The sequence below is a fragment of the Agelaius tricolor genome, unplaced genomic scaffold (genome assembly GCF_023055355.1).
Source record: "Agelaius tricolor isolate 1412-34295 unplaced genomic scaffold, bAgeTri1.0.p SCAF_37, whole genome shotgun sequence".
In the NCBI taxonomy this organism is placed as follows: domain Eukaryota; kingdom Metazoa; phylum Chordata; class Aves; order Passeriformes; family Icteridae; genus Agelaius; species Agelaius tricolor.
This window is the reverse complement of record NW_027269297.1, coordinates 2,485,997-2,503,461: the sequence shown is the minus strand read 5'-3', so window position 1 is coordinate 2,503,461 and position 17,465 is coordinate 2,485,997. Positions and strand designations below refer to the sequence as shown.

At 44.9% G+C, this 17,465-nt stretch overlaps 1 protein-coding gene across 4 annotated transcripts in view; it reads right to left on the bottom strand.

The window, feature by feature from the left end:
- Window positions 1-462: 462 nt before the first annotated feature.
- TNC (tenascin C) overlaps window positions 463-17,465 on the bottom strand; it is a 78,736-nt gene continuing 61,733 nt past the window's right edge. For all 4 annotated transcript variants that reach the window (XM_071453630.1, XM_071453631.1, XM_071453632.1 and 1 more), the window contains 10 exons: window positions 17,261-17,404; window positions 15,953-16,072; window positions 14,793-14,936; window positions 13,068-13,198; window positions 11,989-12,121; window positions 9,853-10,004; window positions 7,005-7,101; window positions 5,526-5,687; window positions 3,385-3,548; window positions 463-1,785 (listed from right to left, as the gene is read on the bottom strand). In XM_071453630.1, coding sequence (XP_071309731.1) covers window positions 1,675-1,785; window positions 3,385-3,548; window positions 5,526-5,687; window positions 7,005-7,101; window positions 9,853-10,004; window positions 11,989-12,121; window positions 13,068-13,198; window positions 14,793-14,936; window positions 15,953-16,072; window positions 17,261-17,404 — 1,358 coding nt within the window. In that variant the 3' untranslated portion in view covers window positions 463-1,674. The remainder of the gene's footprint in view (window positions 1,786-3,384; window positions 3,549-5,525; window positions 5,688-7,004; window positions 7,102-9,852; window positions 10,005-11,988; window positions 12,122-13,067; window positions 13,199-14,792; window positions 14,937-15,952; window positions 16,073-17,260; window positions 17,405-17,465) is intronic.

The following is a 17,465-nucleotide window of genomic DNA, read 5'->3' as shown; positions in this document are numbered from 1 at the left end:
TTTGGAGCTGCCAAGGTAAATGACACCAGAGGCAGAGCCAGGCAGCTCTGGGATGTTACCAGAAATGAGGAACTCATTCCATAAATGTCACTTCTTCCCCCGACTGTCTGCAAACAGACTGCCAGAGCTTTCCAGCACCCAGAAACACGGATCCAGTGCCATTTCCTCATAGCTGGGAAGCATCTGGAGAGCAGAGCATATTTCTTCATTCCTGGATTTGTTCTCCTTTATGCTGCCTATCATTTACTGTGATAAACACCTAGGAAGGGAGATCAATTACAGAGAATTAATTTAATATAGTGCTGCCAGTGCTCTGGAGGGTCAAAGGAGATTTCTGTTCCCCGTGCAACACAAACAATGCTCAGGAGTGTAACTTCAGTCAGGAGGGAGGCAAGAAACATTTACAAAATATCTGCAAAACTTTTGCAAAATGCAACCTTGAAGTAGGGCAGAGAGACTGGATTAAAACAAGAGATCTTTTATTGTCTTGAACTGCAGGGTGTGATACAGAGGAACTACATGGAATTTCATTCATATTAAAAAAAAAAAAAGAGAGAGCCCTTTATTTACACAAGTGTTCAAACTGCCCATGGTACCTAACAACAACTCTGGGTTCTCTTTGTTTTGCCTTGTTAGTTATTCCCACCTAGATGGAGCAAGCATTGGTCAGTAGCACTTAGAAAAACATGGAAGAAGATTTTGGGCAGAAAAAAAAATAATTCTGTTCTGAAAGAACCCAAATCCTCATGGGCATTTCACTGTAACAGACCCACCAGAATAATTACAACCAGTCACTGACAAAAGGAACAGTTTTCAGTAGGGGTTCAGCAGCCTAATTAATCTCAGTCTGTCTTTATCTCCCCATCTAAGTTAATATATCCTGGACATGCACAAACTCCACATAGATAAAAAAAAAAAAGGTAGAAATTTATTTAAAAGTAATTGTGCTTTTATTTATAAAAAAAAAAATTTACAATCAGACACTGTCCTGCTGTGTTTCCAAAAGCATGGTTCTCTTAAAAATGACAAAATGTAGCTTATTATTATTATCATTATTATTATTATTATTATTACTTTGTCTTTATATTAATAATATTAATCTTATGCTTAAGTTTAAAAACATACTGCTTTCCCTTCCCGTTCCCTCCTTCTCTGTGGTACTTGATATATATATAAAAAGGCATTCAAACCACCAATTCTTTTCACTTATAACTAATAATAATAATAATAATGATAATTAATCTTACACATTTCTGTCTGTAAAATATGGCTGGTTCTAAAACAAACTACCAATGTACAAAGCTGTTCTCCCTCCCCTCCCCTGGGCCACCCAAGAGATCGTCAGATGTCGGAAGAACTTTATCCCAGACGCTTTCTGGCAAAAAAAAAAAAATTAAAATTAAAAAAAATTAATAAAACAACACAGAACCCTTGAGATCGTTGTCTTTGGTGTGGAGGACGTTCCTGGTGGGCAGCTGGAGCTGCTCTGCTGGAAAATCTGGGATACTTTAAGGCTTTTTTTGTGTGTTTGGAATGCTGCAAAGCCTCTGCCGGGGCTCACCGATGCTTTGGTGCCGCTCCCAGCTCCTCGCACCCCCAGGCCAGCGATGCCAGAGGGTCTCCCCACACCCCCTCTCCATCCCCTCCCCGCCCCTGCCCGCAGCCCCCCGGGCCCTACGCTCGCTTCCGCCGCCCCTCCAGGTTCCGGAAGCTGGAGGGTCTCAGCTTCATCTCTGCAAACTGGATGGAATACTCGTGGCCCTTCCAGTGGAACCAGTTGACGCCCTGTGAAGGCAAAGGGGAGAGGTTGGGGGTCACACTTGCATCTGCTGCCCCTGGTTCAGACCGGGGGTGTCCCTGTGATATTTTCTGAAAAATCCCTTTGCCAGGATTTTTCTCCTGAGAAGCTGAGAAGCCTCAGAGGAAAAGAAAAGCAATAATTGTCTGAATTGTCTGCTGCTGTGGAATGCAACAGGTGCATCTGTGATTGGTCTCATGTGGTTGTTTCTAATTAATGGCCAATCACAGTCAGCTGGCTCAGACTCTCTGAGAGACACGAGCTTTTGTTAGTCATTCCTTTCTATTCCTTACTAGCTTTCTGATGAAATCCTTTCTTCTTTTCTTGTAGTATAGTTTTAATATATCATTTTTAAAATATAATATATATCATAAAATGATAAATGAGCCTTCTGAAACATGGAGTCAAGATTCTCGTCTCTTCCCTCGTCCTGGGACCCCTGCAAACAGCACCACATGGGGGTGTTTCTGGTTTGGGCACAGAAGCACCACAAAGTGGAGGAGCTTTGGGAAGCACAGGGGCTGTGGGATGTCCAACCTTTACAAACCCACCCACATGAGGTCACAGAATCATGGAAACACACACTGGATGGGCTGAGGGGACCTTAAAGACCATCTTGTTCCACCCCTGCTGAGGGAAAAACCATCTCCCACTGTCCCAGGTTGCTCCAGCCTGGTCTTGGACTCTTCCAAGGATCCAGGGGCAGCCACAGCTGCTGTGGGCACCCTGTGCCAGGGCCTGCCCACCCTCACAGGGAACAAATTCCTCCCAGTATCTCATCTAAACCTATTCTCTGTCAGTGTGAAACCATTCCCCCTTGTCCTGACACTCCAGGCCCTTGGACAGTCTCTCTCCATCTTTCCTGTCAGGCCTTTCAGGCCACACTGAGGTCCCCCCAAAGCTTCTCCTGTGCAGGTGAACAATCCCAGCTGTGCCAGCCTCTCCTCCCAGCAGAGCTGCTCCATCCCCTGATCCCCCTGGTGCCTCCTCTGGATCTCTGCAGCAGCTCCAGCTCCTGCCTGTGCTGGGCCAGGGCTGGGGCAGCTCTGCAGGTGGGGTCTCACCTGAGCACAGGGCACAGGGCACAATCCCCCCTGCCCTGCTGCCCACGCTGGGCTCAGCCCAGGGCAGGGGCTCAGGGCTGGGGCAGCTCCAGCTCTCACCCCCAGCACCCCCAGCTCCCTCTCAGGGCTGCTCCAGCTGCTCATCCCAGCCTGGATTGGTCCCAGGGGTTGTCCCAACCCAGGGGCAGCACCTTGAGCTTGGTCTTGTTAAACCTCTGTCCCTCAGAGCTGTCCCTCCTTGCCTGGCTTTCACGGCAGGAAAAATATTTTTGTTTCACACGTTGAAAATGACAATTATTCCCTGCACACTTGGGATATTCCCTTGGAAAATCAGGCAAAGCCAACAAGATTTCCCCAGCTGATGTTAAATTCTTGTTTTGTGAGCCCAGACATTTCCCTGTCTTCCTGGAGAGTGGGAGGAGGGGATGCTGTGATTTTTGGCTGGCTGAACCATCAGAAAAACCCATAATTACAATTCCCCTTCCTCTGATGCATTAGAGAAACCTTCAGGGCCAAACTCACCTGACTGTGGCTGTTGTCACCATATCTGCCCATCAGGTTGACTCGGTGGCAGTTCTTGTACCAGAAAGCTCCTTTGTATGACAGAGCACAGTTGGTGATGGCAGAGTCGTGGTCCTTGTCAAAGGTGGAGAAGGACCTTCCATTGTGGTAGGTCATGGAGTCACCTGGATGGGGGCACAAAAGAAAGAGCAAGGTCAGTGGGTTGCCTGGTTTATATTTCATGAAAATATTTGGACCGTGCCATGTCCTGTATGCATCTAGATTTTTTAAAATTGACTTTAATACAGAAGGAAATGCACAATTTTTGTTACTGAGGAAGGTCAAAATATTTCTTCAGGTGGTCTCTAATCCCCAGTATATGAAGTGTTTTTTTTTCCATGCAGGTCAATTTCTGGATTTCTTGCTAAAAGCTGGATTTTACAGTGTGGACAAGCCAAGATCAAAGAGGCGTTCACAAGGAGGGAATCAAGACCAAAGGAGTCTCCACACTGACTGAATCCTACTCGTGGTAGCAGTTACTCCTACTCTGCACTAGACAATTTGCCTTAAATCACAGAATCATGGAATGATTTGGGCTGGAAAGGACCTTAAAACTCATCCCATCCCAGCCCTGCCATGGCAGGGACACCTCCCACTGTCCCAGGTGCTCCCAGCCCTGTCCAGCCTGGCCTTGGGCACTGCCAGGGATCCAGGGGCAGCCCCAGCTGCTCTGGGCACCTGTGCCAGGGCCTGCCCACCCTCACAGGGAAGGATTTATTCCCAATATCCCATCTAAATTAAATAGACATTAATTCTGCTGCTGCATTTCCTTTGTATCTCTGTAGTCTGGGTAAAAGCTCCTGTGCTGGTCACAGGGCAGAGCCCACACCCACACCTCTGCTCTGATTTATGCACCCAGCAGTGTGAAATTATCCCCTTTTAAGACATATTGTTAAACTGGGTTTATCTCTTAATCCTGTGAAGCCCTGAAAAGATTGACCAAGAGCTGCAGGGTTTGCCCCAGTGTGATTACAAAAGGCAGATGATTTGTTCAGCAAAATCATAAATCACATTACAGCAGGGCTTTGCTGCAAATTCTACTGACAAGAGAAGAAGCTGTGCCAGGCTATTATTGGCTATATAAATGACAGCCAACATTGGCCAAATGAGATATATTGTGGTTTAATGCACTTGTTTCCATGCTGCCATAATCAGGCCGTAAAATATGGCACCAAAATGCCTGGAGGATATAAAACAGAAACAAATATATTGATATGTTTGATTTTTGAACACCTCACTGTCCTGGCTTGTAAGATATGGTTTGTGAGGGTGTATTTCCCATCTGTCAGAGCTGGGGCAGTTCTCTGTTGTCCATGGGCAGTTTTTTCTTGATCTCTCCCCCAGCCAATCCTCCCTGCAGGAGATCTCTGCTGTCCATGGCCACTGAGTGTCCCTGCAGGGCTGATCCAATTCCAGCATCCCATGGGGAGATGCTGCATTGCCCAGGGCAGGAGCCAAGCATTCCTACCTGGATCCAATGTGAGCCTGGCACAGCACAGCAGCCTTTGCCCAGTGCATTGCCAGAGGAGCAGCTTCTGCTGCCCTGCATGGCCAGAGGGAGCCCAGGCCCATCTGCAGCAGCCCTGGAGCTGCAGAGGAAAACTCCCCCCTTGTGCAGGATCCCTGCTCCAGCAGAGCCACAGCTGGCACTGCAGGAGGGCTGAGCCCCCATGGGATGGGGCTGTGCCACCACCCTGACACACAGGGGGCAGCTCCTGCTCTCACTCTGGCAGGGTTGCTTTGTTGTTTGTTGGTACTATTGCATTGTTATTTTAATTTTCCTAGTAAAGAACTGTTATTCCTATTCCCATATCTTTGCCTGAGAGCCCCTTAATTTCAAAATTATTATAATAATCAATAAAGTTATAATAATTCAGAGAGAGTGTGATCATCATCATCAACATAGAGATCATCATCATTCATGGAGAGGGGGTTTACATTTTCCATTTCAATGGTGGCTCCTGCCTTCCCTAGCACACACCTGGCTTTTCAAAGCAAGACCCTCCCACAGGAGAGGCACCTGCTGCTCTGCAATCCTCACAGGGTTTCCCTGGCAGGCAGTGGGTGTCCCTGGGAGGAGGGACAGTCAGTGTTGCTCTCACCTGCAGTGCCGCTGTAGCCATCCACGCGCAGGCGGTAGCGGCTCTTGGCGTCGCCCACACTGAAGCGCTCGTACACGGCGTAGGCCGCGTCCCCCTTGTCCCTCAGGTCCACCCGCAGCTCGTACTGGCCCTGAGAAGTGATTTTGTGCAGGTTCTCCAGACCTGTGGGCAGGAAGGAATGTTTGTCTTGATGCTGAATGGTTTTTTTGCCTTTTTTTCTCTTCTGTATTCTCTGTACCCTTTACACACATATTTGGAGCTCTGTAGCCTGTGGCTGCATTCTTACTTGGTTTTCCCAGTGCTTTTCCCTGCCCTGATAGGCAGAAACACAAAATACATTCCAAAGCCCCTATCCCATCTTGGCTCTCCCTGGGAACCAAGGACAAAAAAAAAAAAAGCTCTTTGAGACCCATTTTCATCTATAAAATTCAGTTCCATCTGAGGGGCTGGGATTTAGAAGGGGCTTGAACAGGGGGGAGATTGCATCACCACTTTTGCTCCTAATTGATGATTTTGTCAATTATGCTAATTTGCCAAATTTACAAAAACTGTGTTCACCTCATGGTGGAGGGGCTTTTGTGGACATTTTCCATATTTACCTCTAGAGGCCTCCAATAAAGACCAACCTTTACATTACTCCTATACTAATGTTATCTCAAAAGCATGTTGTTTGATTCCCAGGTTCCTTAAGGCATCAGTCTCTCCATGTTTTTTTATTTGTTGTTCAGTGCTGGTCACTGAACCCAAAGCCATTCAACTGGCCCTGGACATTGCTGAAAGAGAGAAGTGGCCAAAGCTCTCCCTCCCATGCAAACCCAGGACATTTGCCATGTCATTATTCCATAAATGGGGCCATACTGGACTGTACAAGGAGAGCAGGACACCAGCACTGGTGAGGACACTGAGCTGGATCAGCTCTAGGGTAATGTCAGCAGAAAAGCAAATAAATAGTCCCAGACTGACTGGGAGACATCTTCCCTTCAAATAATAGAAACAGGTTGGGCAAAACAACCAAAGCTGTGCTGTGTGATCATCATCATCAACATCATCATCATCTTTAATTTACAGCCAGAAAATGCAGCACAACTTTTGAAAATGTGGAGGATTTTCTTCTGTTTAACCAAAATGTGAGTTTATGACTTCCTTTTGCCCTGCTTTTCCTCTCTGGGTCATTGGCCTTTGCTGCTGGGAGTGTTCCAGGATGACAGGAAGCAGAACCTGCAGGATCTGACTGCTCCCAGAGCCCCAGTGAGCATTGGATGGGTTCTTTTGGTGACCCCAGCATGGCACCCTTGAACTGCAGGCTGAGCCTGGCCCTTTCAGTCTCCCTCACATGGGCTGTCCCTGGCTCCTTTTCTCCTGTTCTCCTTTACAAATTCTCCTGCCAGCCAAATGGAGGCCTCTCAGTAGCTCCTGGACTTTTGAGCTGTGTTTCTGCTCTTATTTTTTTTTCCAAAAATACAAATTTTTAGCGCTTACCTATCCAGAATTCATCCTTAGGATCTCCAAACCCTGCCACATAAGAATTCCAGTTCTTGTAGAAATCTTGCTTTCCATTTTGACGCCTCAGGAACACCTAAAAGCAGGAAATGTTATGGACAGACTGCTCTGGCCAGAGGGGAAGAGCTTTTACAAACTCTCAAACTTTTTTACAATCAAAGCCCAGCATTGCTCCTGCCCTGCCTTTACCCCTCCCAGCAGAGCCTCACTGCAAGGACTGAGTTGCACACAGGTTTTTGGATGCTCCATGTGTTTTTTAAGTCTCCAATTTCTCTGTTTGGTTCCCAGGCTCCTCTGCATGACATGGCCTCTCAGTCCCTGCTCTCTGCTCTTTTAAACCCATCCTGCAGCTCTGGGTTTCTCAGCCAAGGGTTTTTCCACCCCTCATCTCCCAGCCAAGCATTCCTCCAGCTCCTCCTGCCTTTCTGTGCCCTGGGTCCCTTTGGCAAGTTCAGATTTGGGGATGTCAGTGTGGAGAGGTGGCATTCACTGCCATTGGCTGGGTGGGATGTGTCCCTTGCACAGTGGCTTTGGAAGCCACTGCACCCTGTGGCTGCTGAACAAATGCTTCCCCTGGGCCATGTTTAACCTCGCCCAGTCCCTCTCTCATTCAGAGTCAGTTCACCCTCCCCTCTCCCTGGTGATTATTTATTAATTTATTATTTATTTAATTTATATATTTAATTTATTATTTATTTATTTATATTTATATTTATTTTTAATTTAATTTATATATTTATTAGATGTGTTATCCAATATGGTATTTCAGCAGCCCTTCCATCAGTGGAGAGGGATCAGGCCTGAAACCAGGGCTGTGACCCATCCTTTAGAGGCACCTCTTTTTCCTCTAGCTACAGAAAGAGCTGGCAACCCTGTTCTGGGCACTGCAGTGTCCTGCTGTCAGAGTTTTAAAAGAGGGACTTCTCTCCCTAAGTAAACTGAGAAAAGGCTATTTTAGAGGCGGTAAACTTGATAGTGGAGCCCTAGAAAATGTTAAAAATAGTCTTTGAAAATATTGGACTTTGTGTTTTCTCAGATCACTGCACCTGCGTAAGCAGTATGATAAAAGATATAATTGTTAGATGTGGTGATTGTTTAGTAATTAAATATAATTATTATATAACCATAAGAAGAATCATGAGAAACTATGTTGGAAATTTAAAGGGGGCTATGTTTAGCTGAAATCTGTGTATACAATAGAACAATATGTTTAATAATTAACATGAAAATTATGTAATGATAGAGTATAAAACACGTTCACCTCGAATGTATGGTCGGAATCAGATTTGGGTGGAAATTACCCCGATTCCCAGAGCTCTTAAATAAAAAGCACCGCATATAATCGCTGATGTGATTATGTGTTTTTGAACGCTAACAAACTAACTGGAAATTTTAAGTTTTGTTTCTTTACATTGTCAGTGGAAAAGGAAAGGTTGTGGGGGGAGGAGAAGTGTTCTGAAGGGTTTGTTTTTATTCTTACTTTTTTTTTTTTTAGTTACTGTTAATAAAATTTTCTTGATACCCTTTTAAGGTTTTGAGCCTGCCTTGCCTTTCTCCTAATCCTATCTCACAGCAGGAAGTGAGTGCATTGGCCAGCACTGAACCCTCCACACTCATCGGTGTGTTGGCTGGGAAGCCTCAAAATTGGTGAAAAATTGGCAAACCAAAACCACTACACCTACCTAGGATAAACCTCCCCAAATTTATAGACAGGACAGCCCTAGTGTGATACTATTATCCTAACAGTGTTATCCTGCTGTGATAATAACCCGCCACACTAATTGTTGTGTTGGCCATGAAACCTCAAAATTGGTGAAATCTCAAATTGGTGAGCCAAAACCACTGCACCTACACAGGATAAAACTTCCAAATTTATAGAGAGGACAGCCCTACTGTGATAATAACACTGTTATCCTACTGTGAAAATAACCTGCCATACTCATTGGTGTGTAGGCCGGGAAACCTTGAAACTGGTGAAAAATTGGGAAACCAAAACCCCTACACTTACCCAGGATAAAACTACCACATTTATAGACAGGACAGCCCTACTTTAGTAATAACACTGTTATCCTACTGTGGTAAGAACCCGCCACACTCATTGGTGTGTAGGCCGGGAAACCTCAAAACTGGTGAAAAATTGGCAAACCAAAATGTCTCAGACATCTTTCATGAAAAATCCTTTCTTAGGATTTTTCCTTGTGAGAAGCTGCAGTTTCAGCAACCAAAGTAACCAATGGTTATCTGCTGCTGTGGAATGCAACAGGTAGACCCATGATTGGTCTCCTGTGGGTGTTTGGATTTACTGACCACTCATGGCAGAACTGGCTCTTGCTCTGTCTGAGACACAGATCTTTGTTATTCATTCTTTTTCTATTCTTAGCTTAGCTAGCTTCTGAAGAAACCTTTTCCTTTCTATTGCTTTTTAGTATAGTCTAATGTAACATATATCATAAAATAATAAATCAAGCCTTCTGATCATGGAGTCAACATTCTCGTCTCTTCTTCATCCTGAAAACCCTTGTGACCACAGTCACACCAAAACCCCTACACTTACCCAGGATAAAACTACCAAATATATAGACAGGGCAGCCCTACTTTAGTAATAACACTATTATCCTACTGTGGTAATAACCCACCACACTCATTGGTGCATTGGCCGGGAAACCTCAAAATTGGTGAAATCTCAAATTACTGAGCCAAAACCTCTACACCTACCTAGGATAAAACTCCCCAAATTTATAGACAGGCCAGCCCTAGTGTGATAATAGCACTGTGAGGGTGCCTGGGAGGAGCAGGAGGGGATGTGCTGCCCTTGCCCCATACTCACGATCCAGCCGCCGCCGTCCTCGCCCATGTCACAGAACACTTGCAGAGGCTGAGTCTTGTCCCCATTCAGGTAAATTGTGTAGAGCCCAGAGGTGGCCTCACCATTCAGCAGGGCTTGGGAGCAGTCCTTGGGGTAGGGATAGAGGAGCCCAGCTGCACACACAGGGAAGAGAAAGCATTCCTTAAGAAATCAGCATTTACAAGGAATGTGCCCAATGCAGATGGCTCAGGAAAATCCCTTGTGGGACAGCTGCAGATCCCAGGAACAGGTTTGTAATTGCATCCTGCATACAGAACATCCACAGGATACAGCTGGTGAGGTGAATTCTTCTTTTGAATGTGGTTTTTCACATCTGTCTACACTTCTGGACGTGCTGGGAATGGGAGATAACTACTCCCTGCTAGGATGGGAGTGCACCCTCCAGCTAAAGGCTGAAATTCAGGAGCTGTGTTACAGCAATTTTTGGGGAAAACAAATCTACCAATCTCTGCTCATGTGACAGAAGATGGAAGGGGGATGCAATCAGGACTTCAATCAAAAATAAATTAATTGTGAGTGTTTTGCTAGCAAGGACAATGTGTTACAAAACTACACTCCTAAAAAACAAAGCAAACAGCAACAGTTGAAACTACAGGAAAATGTTGTTAAGCTTTCTGACAACAAGGCAATAAAATCATTGCAGTCAGAACAATTTCTAACCCCTCTACAAAACCTTTTCTTTTTTTGTTTTTGTTTTTTACACTCAGGTCATTCACTTTTTCAGCCAATTAAGTGCTGTTCTAGGTATATCCAAAGGAGAATTTTTACCTGCAGCTTCTCAGAGAGTGGCTGCTGGTCCTTGCCAGTGTTACACATCCCTGCCTATGCTTCAGCTCCAGAGAATTTCACAGAATCATGGCATTGTTAAGGCTGGAAAAGACCTTTAAGATCAAGTCCAACCATTAACACAGTCCCACCATCATGCTCACTGCCATCTTCCCAAGTGCCACCTCCACAGGTATTTTGAATACTTCCAGGGATGGGGACTCTAACACTGCTTATTCTAATGGAGAAATTTTTCCTGATATTGAATGTAAACCTTCCCTGGTGTGAATTAAGGCCATGCAAGTTTCCATCAGCTTTGGGATTTGGAGAAAAGTGGCTCTACAGGGGGCTCCTTCAGTCACTAAATAGTCCCTGTCAATAAATAGACACAAATGTATTTTTAGGTTAAGCCCAAGCTTAAGCCTCTGCCTGAATGAGTCTGACACTGTTCACATGGCTGAAGGCACCTGGTCAGGTGTGGTCATGGTCAATTTGCCAGACATGACCCAAACACACCCAGATTTAATTTAATTCCTCTCCTGTCTCTGGATGTGTTGGTGAGTTCATCCTGCTCTGCACAAGCAGTGGCAGGGCAGACTCGGGGCTGGGTGACTTCTGGCAGTCCTTGGGCTGGAGTTGGTGCCAGCAGCAGGAGGGGGAATGGGGATGACTGAAGGTCCTGCTGGGCCTGAAAGGCTGAAAACTGGGAAAAGTGAGACAAATGACAGGCAAAGTGTCACAGCTAATACAGAACAACTCCTTTTTTTAATGTCAGCTGTGAAGTGACCTTCAGAGAAGCCAATTTATCCTTGCAGAGCTGTCCTGTTGGGCTGGAGCTGATATGCAGAGGGGCTTTGAGACAGCCCATCTCAGAGAGAGGAGAAAAACCTGCCCAGAAATGCATCTGCTCAGCCCCCAGCTCTGATCTGTGTGTGTGCCTCTGTGGTTTGCTTTATTTCAGCTCCAAACTCTGATTTTGTTTCCCCCGCTCACTGGGATCGATACAGGGAGAAATCAAAGTGTCAGCTGGATTTTAAAGAATTCCTGCTGATATTTCACATGGGCAAGGCAGGATGTTTCACCAGACCAGGATGAAATTCCAATATCCATCCACATCACCACTGTGAGGCTGATGTGGATGGATATTGGAATTTCACCCTGCCAGGGGAAAACAGGTCTGGGAGAACAGAGACTTTGCACCACCCCTACAAATGGATTAAAATCTTTTGTGGGGTCTGTGTGTCCTCACAGCAGAGCTCAGCAGTACTTAGATTATTTTAGATCAGTATTCAGTATTATTTTGGATGATTCAGATTATTCTAATGTCCTTACTGGTGGTGAGTATGGTCTGGATGGTTTTGCTCCTCAGGGCCCCGCTCAGGGCCTGCAGTTTCACCATGTACTGCGTGGAGGGGCTCAGCTCTGTCAGGCTGTAGGAAGTTGTCTCAGGGTTTAGGATGACTTCCTATGGAGAAAAGAAATAATACAGGGAAATCTCAGAGAAATAAATCATAATGACCAGAATGGTTATGTATTTTAGTCTGTCACATTGGTTTTTGTCATAATTATTGATGGTATCTTTAACCATCTAGATTAATTAATATAAAGCTACTCCTCTAAGATTTTTACCAAGCTAATCTTTAAAAGTTCAATAAAGCCTGCCTGGAAATGAGTGTTTGCCATCATAATGTACAAGCTGGGAGGTTTGAAAGCAAGGCAGCATAAATGTTGACATGTCCTGGATGTACAGATTGTGAAATTCATAAAAAATTGGGAAACTCATCCTTTAGGACAAGGAAATGCACTCCAGGCTTTAAAAGGCTGTTTTAGTGTGACATTAAAAGACTGATTTTCAGTGTGCTTGGGGAATTTGCCTTCCTGACAATTAGAATCCTGTCCAATGATCCAGGCTGGGCATCCAAAATTTTATTTTTTCTGGGATTCACCTGATTAATATTTAAATATTTTGTGTAATCTAATTATGTAGGAACAAAATAAAATTATAGGAGAATAAGAGGCGAGTTCATCCTTCCTTAGACACCCCTTTGCACAGGATTCCCCTGAGTTTAGAAAAGTGAATCACATCCTTTGGGGATTTGAGTTTACTCCATGATATTTGTTTGAAATGAAGGAAAATGTATGTGCTTTTATCTGTATTGTGGAGGGAGTGAAAGGCAAAATTCAGGCTGCAATGGAGCTTCTGTTTCAGAGTATAATGTAAAAAAGTCCTTTAGCAGGTATTAAATGCATTTGTGTTCAGCCTATCACTGAAAGAGGCAGTGAGTATTTTTAAATGTAGTGTTTAAATTAAGACACATGATTATGTGGCACTGCTGGACTCTTCAGAGCATCTCCAGTGCCCAGATTTGAGGCACAGCCCCTGAGGTTTATTTACCTTGAGGTTTATTTACCTTGACTGTGCCATCGATGGCTTCATAGATCAGGAGATACCCAGTGACTGGAGCACGGGGAGGCCTCCAGCTCATCACAGCTGCTTCTGACTGCACCTCAGTGGCACCCAAATCCCTTGGAGCATCCAGCCCTGCAGGAGACACCACAGCAATTGCAATCACTTCCATACAAAGTCAACTCCACAGGTTATCTTGTGGGCCATATATTAAAACAAGCCAGGAAAACTTGGGTGTGAAAAAACACTTCAGCCTTAACTTTAGTGGTTAAGAATTAATTTTCCCATTGGTAGTTAAAAATAAAGGTGTTAACTTTATCGAAGTTAAAATATTGGCTTGTTCCAGGCACCTTATTTTATGAACAGTTGCACTGAAATGTCTTTTGAGAGAAAATTATGCATCTCATTATTTCTCACATGAAGACAGATTGGTATTTACATATTCCCAGGAAATAAAACTCTGGTTTCAATTATGCTTTTTTTAGAATAGGAAAACTTTATAGAATAGGAAACTTTTATAGAATAGGAAAACTTTTCCTGCTTGCTCTGGCTCCAATCTCCAGCTTCCCTTCCCCTCTGTGATTACAGGACTGGATTGGTGTGGCTCCCTAATTAATACCCTGGGACAAGCCAAGGCAGGAAAATGAGAACCATCCCTGATCCCATTGAAGCTCATGGAAAGCCACGAGTGTGAAACCAGCTGGGCACCTTCAGTAGCCAAAAAATGAGCTCCTGCTCTGAGACTCTGCAGAACTGATGATCTCATATTTTTGTAAGTTTTGGTTCATTTGCATATTGGAGTTAATTGACCAATTCCAGCTTTAGCGCATGCAGTCCCATCCTTCTTGTTTTTCTCTCTTCATTCCACCATTGTTTGTGCTCTTGGGCCTGAGATTTGGATCATTTGTTCTTGGTCCCTGACACTGTTGAGTCAGGGACAAGAAGAAAGCCTTCAGTCTTTTGGTGCATCAGAAGGGAAAAGTGTTTAATAAAAGTAGTGGATCTTTTTATAATGTGACTGGCTAAGGAGAGACTTGATTGGTTTCAAAGTAGAAACATCTCAGACTATTGGTGAACTACGAATCAGCACACTCTGGAGAGCTATATTTTTAAACAATGGCTATAGAAGGAGAGATAATAATTGCTTTAATTCTTTCCTCTAAGATTCTCAGGCTCAGCCTGGGAGAAATTATCTCTGTTCTTTCTTCAGCTGAACTGAGAATATCCACCTTGAGCAGCACAAGAGCCCAGCCAGGGCTGCACCCAAGATGAACCAAATTGGCCCCAAAATGCACAACCAGGCACGGGTCTCTCCCTTGGATCAGTTCTGCTCCATTTGCATCTTGCAGTTCATTGTCCCATTCCAGCTTTAGCCCCTGCAGTCCCACCCTGCTTGTTTTTCTCTCTCCAGCCCACGGGGTTTGGGCTGAGATTTGGGTCATTTGTCCTTGGTGCCCAGCTGGAGCAGGAATTGTTTTGTTTCCCTGCTCTGTGCACAGAGCTCAGCATCCCCTGATGTGAAGCTCAGACCCACCCACTAAAGCAGCACAGAATGTGGAAAATAGAAAAGCTGAAACCTGAGGCATCACTGACAGAAAACCACCTTTGGTCAGCCCCAGTGGAGAAGGGTGATGCAAACACTGACAAAATTCAGGTTTCCAGTGAAAAAGGCACCAGAGGAACACAGAGCAGATGGGACTGGAAGGGCTGGCTGTGGGTGGGGTGGCACCTGTGGTGAAGTGAGTGGAGAGGCTCTCGCTCCTCTGCGTGTCCTTCTGTGCATGGACGCTCAGCCTGTACTCGGTGGCGGGCTGCAGCCCCTGCAGGTCCAACTCCACCGTGTTCCCTGACACCAGCTGGGTCACCTCTGGCTCTGAGAACAGAACACAGCACAAAAGAGATGTTGGTTGCATTCAGACACATCATGGTGTGTGGTAGTGTCAGGGTTCCCCATGGCAGGAAGGAAATGATGAATCGGACTCCATGTTCTTAGAAGGCTAATTTATTGTATTATGTTGTATTGTATTATGTTGTATTACATTATGTTGTATTGTATTACGTTGTATTATGTTGTATTTTATTATATTGTATTATATTGTATTATGCCATACTAAACTATACTAAAAAATAGAGAAAGGATACTTACAGAAGGCTTAACAAGATACTGATGAAAAACTCATGACTCTCTAGAGTCCCAACACAGCCTGACTGTGATTGGTCATTGAGTCAAAACAATTCACATGTTGGATAAACAATCTCCAACCACATTCCAAAGCAGCAAAACACAGGAGAAGCAAATGAGATAATTTTTTTTTTCTTTTTTCTCTAAGGCTTCTCAGTTTCCTAGGAGAGAAATCCTGGCAAAAAGATTTTTCCAGAAAATATGCTGTGCTCAACTCTGTGTTCCACTCACTGATTTCTTTTATTCCTAGTTGGTGCAAATGCAGAATGGTAAAAGCCCATGGCTGTACTGGCACCTCTGCTGAGTCTGGGTTCCACCAGAGCCCTTTCTGTAAAACTGTGAGCTCTCTCTAGTGTTCACAGGGATTATAACACCGCCTCTGCTTCCCAGGAATCTCCCCTGGGTCTGTTCACAGCTGAATCGAGAGTGCTGAATTTAAACCATCAATTTTTAAACGCTTCCAGCAAAGCCCCTTCTCCAAATAACAGCCCCGAGGCTGCCAGAGCTCCAGGAGCCTTTGGGCAGTGCTGCCAGGAATGCCCAGGGTGGGGTTGGTTGGGGGGTCTGGGCAGGGACAGGGGTGGCACTGGATGATCCCAATGGGTCCCTCCAACTCTGAATATTCTGTGATTTTCCTGGTGTTACAATCAGCACCTCTTGAGAGCTTTAACCCTTCAGCTCCTCAAACCGTTCCCAGCTCCTCTCACCTTTCTCAGAAGAGTAGGACACCACGTAGTTATCCACAGCAGCAATTGCTGGCTGCCAGGTTGCCAGAGCCTCAGAGTCTGTGATGTTCACCACTACCAGGCCTGATGGGCTGTCCAGAGCTGGAAGAAAAACAGATTGAAGGAATTTGACAAAAACAGATTGAAGGAATTTGACAAACACTCTCAGCTCTGTGCAATGCTCTGCTGTAAGTTCATGAGAGAAAATGCCCAAAACTCAGCGCAGCTTTTATGGCTCCCTTTGGAATAGTGGAGTTCTGCAGGAAAGATGTCAGTGCCTATGAAGAGACACTAAAACCTCCCCTGGAAAGGGAGGTCAGTGCTGGAAGGGATGAAATTCTGGGAACAAACAGAGCTAACCATGTTCTCAGATCACTCTCGATACCATCGATCTCAACAGCTCTGTCAAAGCTGACACATTTCTCTCAACACCCTCAAATTTGGGTTGTTTTTTAGAACAATTTCAGGAGACAGAGCTGGGGAAAATAACTAAAATGACAGCAGCTGATGGCTACTGTGACCTTCCAGCAGCTTGTTTGGAACAAACCAATCCCACAGCCAGCCAGGCATCCAAAATCCCCCCATGTCCTGCTTTGCCTCCTCTCAGGACTCCACTTTTCACACAGGTTTATGCTCTCCCTGAATTAAGATGGAATCTTTGCCTCCAGAGCAGCTGGAATGGGCTATAAATCTCCTGTCATTATCAGTACTCATCATCTTGTTCTTTGCCTCAGCTCTCTGAATGTTTGTTAGCCCCCAAAAAGAATACAAGGAGAGGTCAGCAGGAGCAGAGTGAGCCCTCATTTCCTGCAGGGATATTTAAAGAAAAAATCAGGAGACAGAATACTGAGAAAAATACTGAGAGAAAATTGAAGAGAATGTTTTTTTATGCTTAGGACAGTCTGGAGCCTGGGACATGTGAAGTCCACAACAGAAACTGGCCTGAACTGCTCAGCTGAGCTGGCCCTTTGCTCTCTCATCTCAAAACCAGCATTAATTAAAAAAAAGAACCAAACAAACTTCTGATTTTATTTTCTGGTGAATTAGAACTGTAAATACATGAATTGTCTCCATCTCACAGGTTTATTTAGCATTTAGCAAATGGGAGCCTGACCAAATTTACAAGTTCCATCTTCATGTAAAATCCAAAGACAAAGAAGGAGGGGGGACAAAGAGCTTCCTAAAGTTTGTGTGGGCAGCAAAAATGGGATCTTGGTGGGTCTGCAGCTCCAGTCCCTGAGTCAGATGAGCCATTTAAAGAGCTGCTATTTCCTGCTTTTCTATTATTACCTGTTTTCAGGATGCCAGAGACGGGCTCGCTTTCTTCAAAGCCTTTCACAGAGATGACGCTGACGTTGTAGTCCACACCTGGGACCAGCTTCACCAGCTTGGTCCTTGTCTTGCTCCCTTCGACTGTGACAACATTTGGAGTACCTAGGAGGAGGCCAAATGCCAAGGGATGAGTGACACAATACTTCAGGAAATGCTTGAAGGG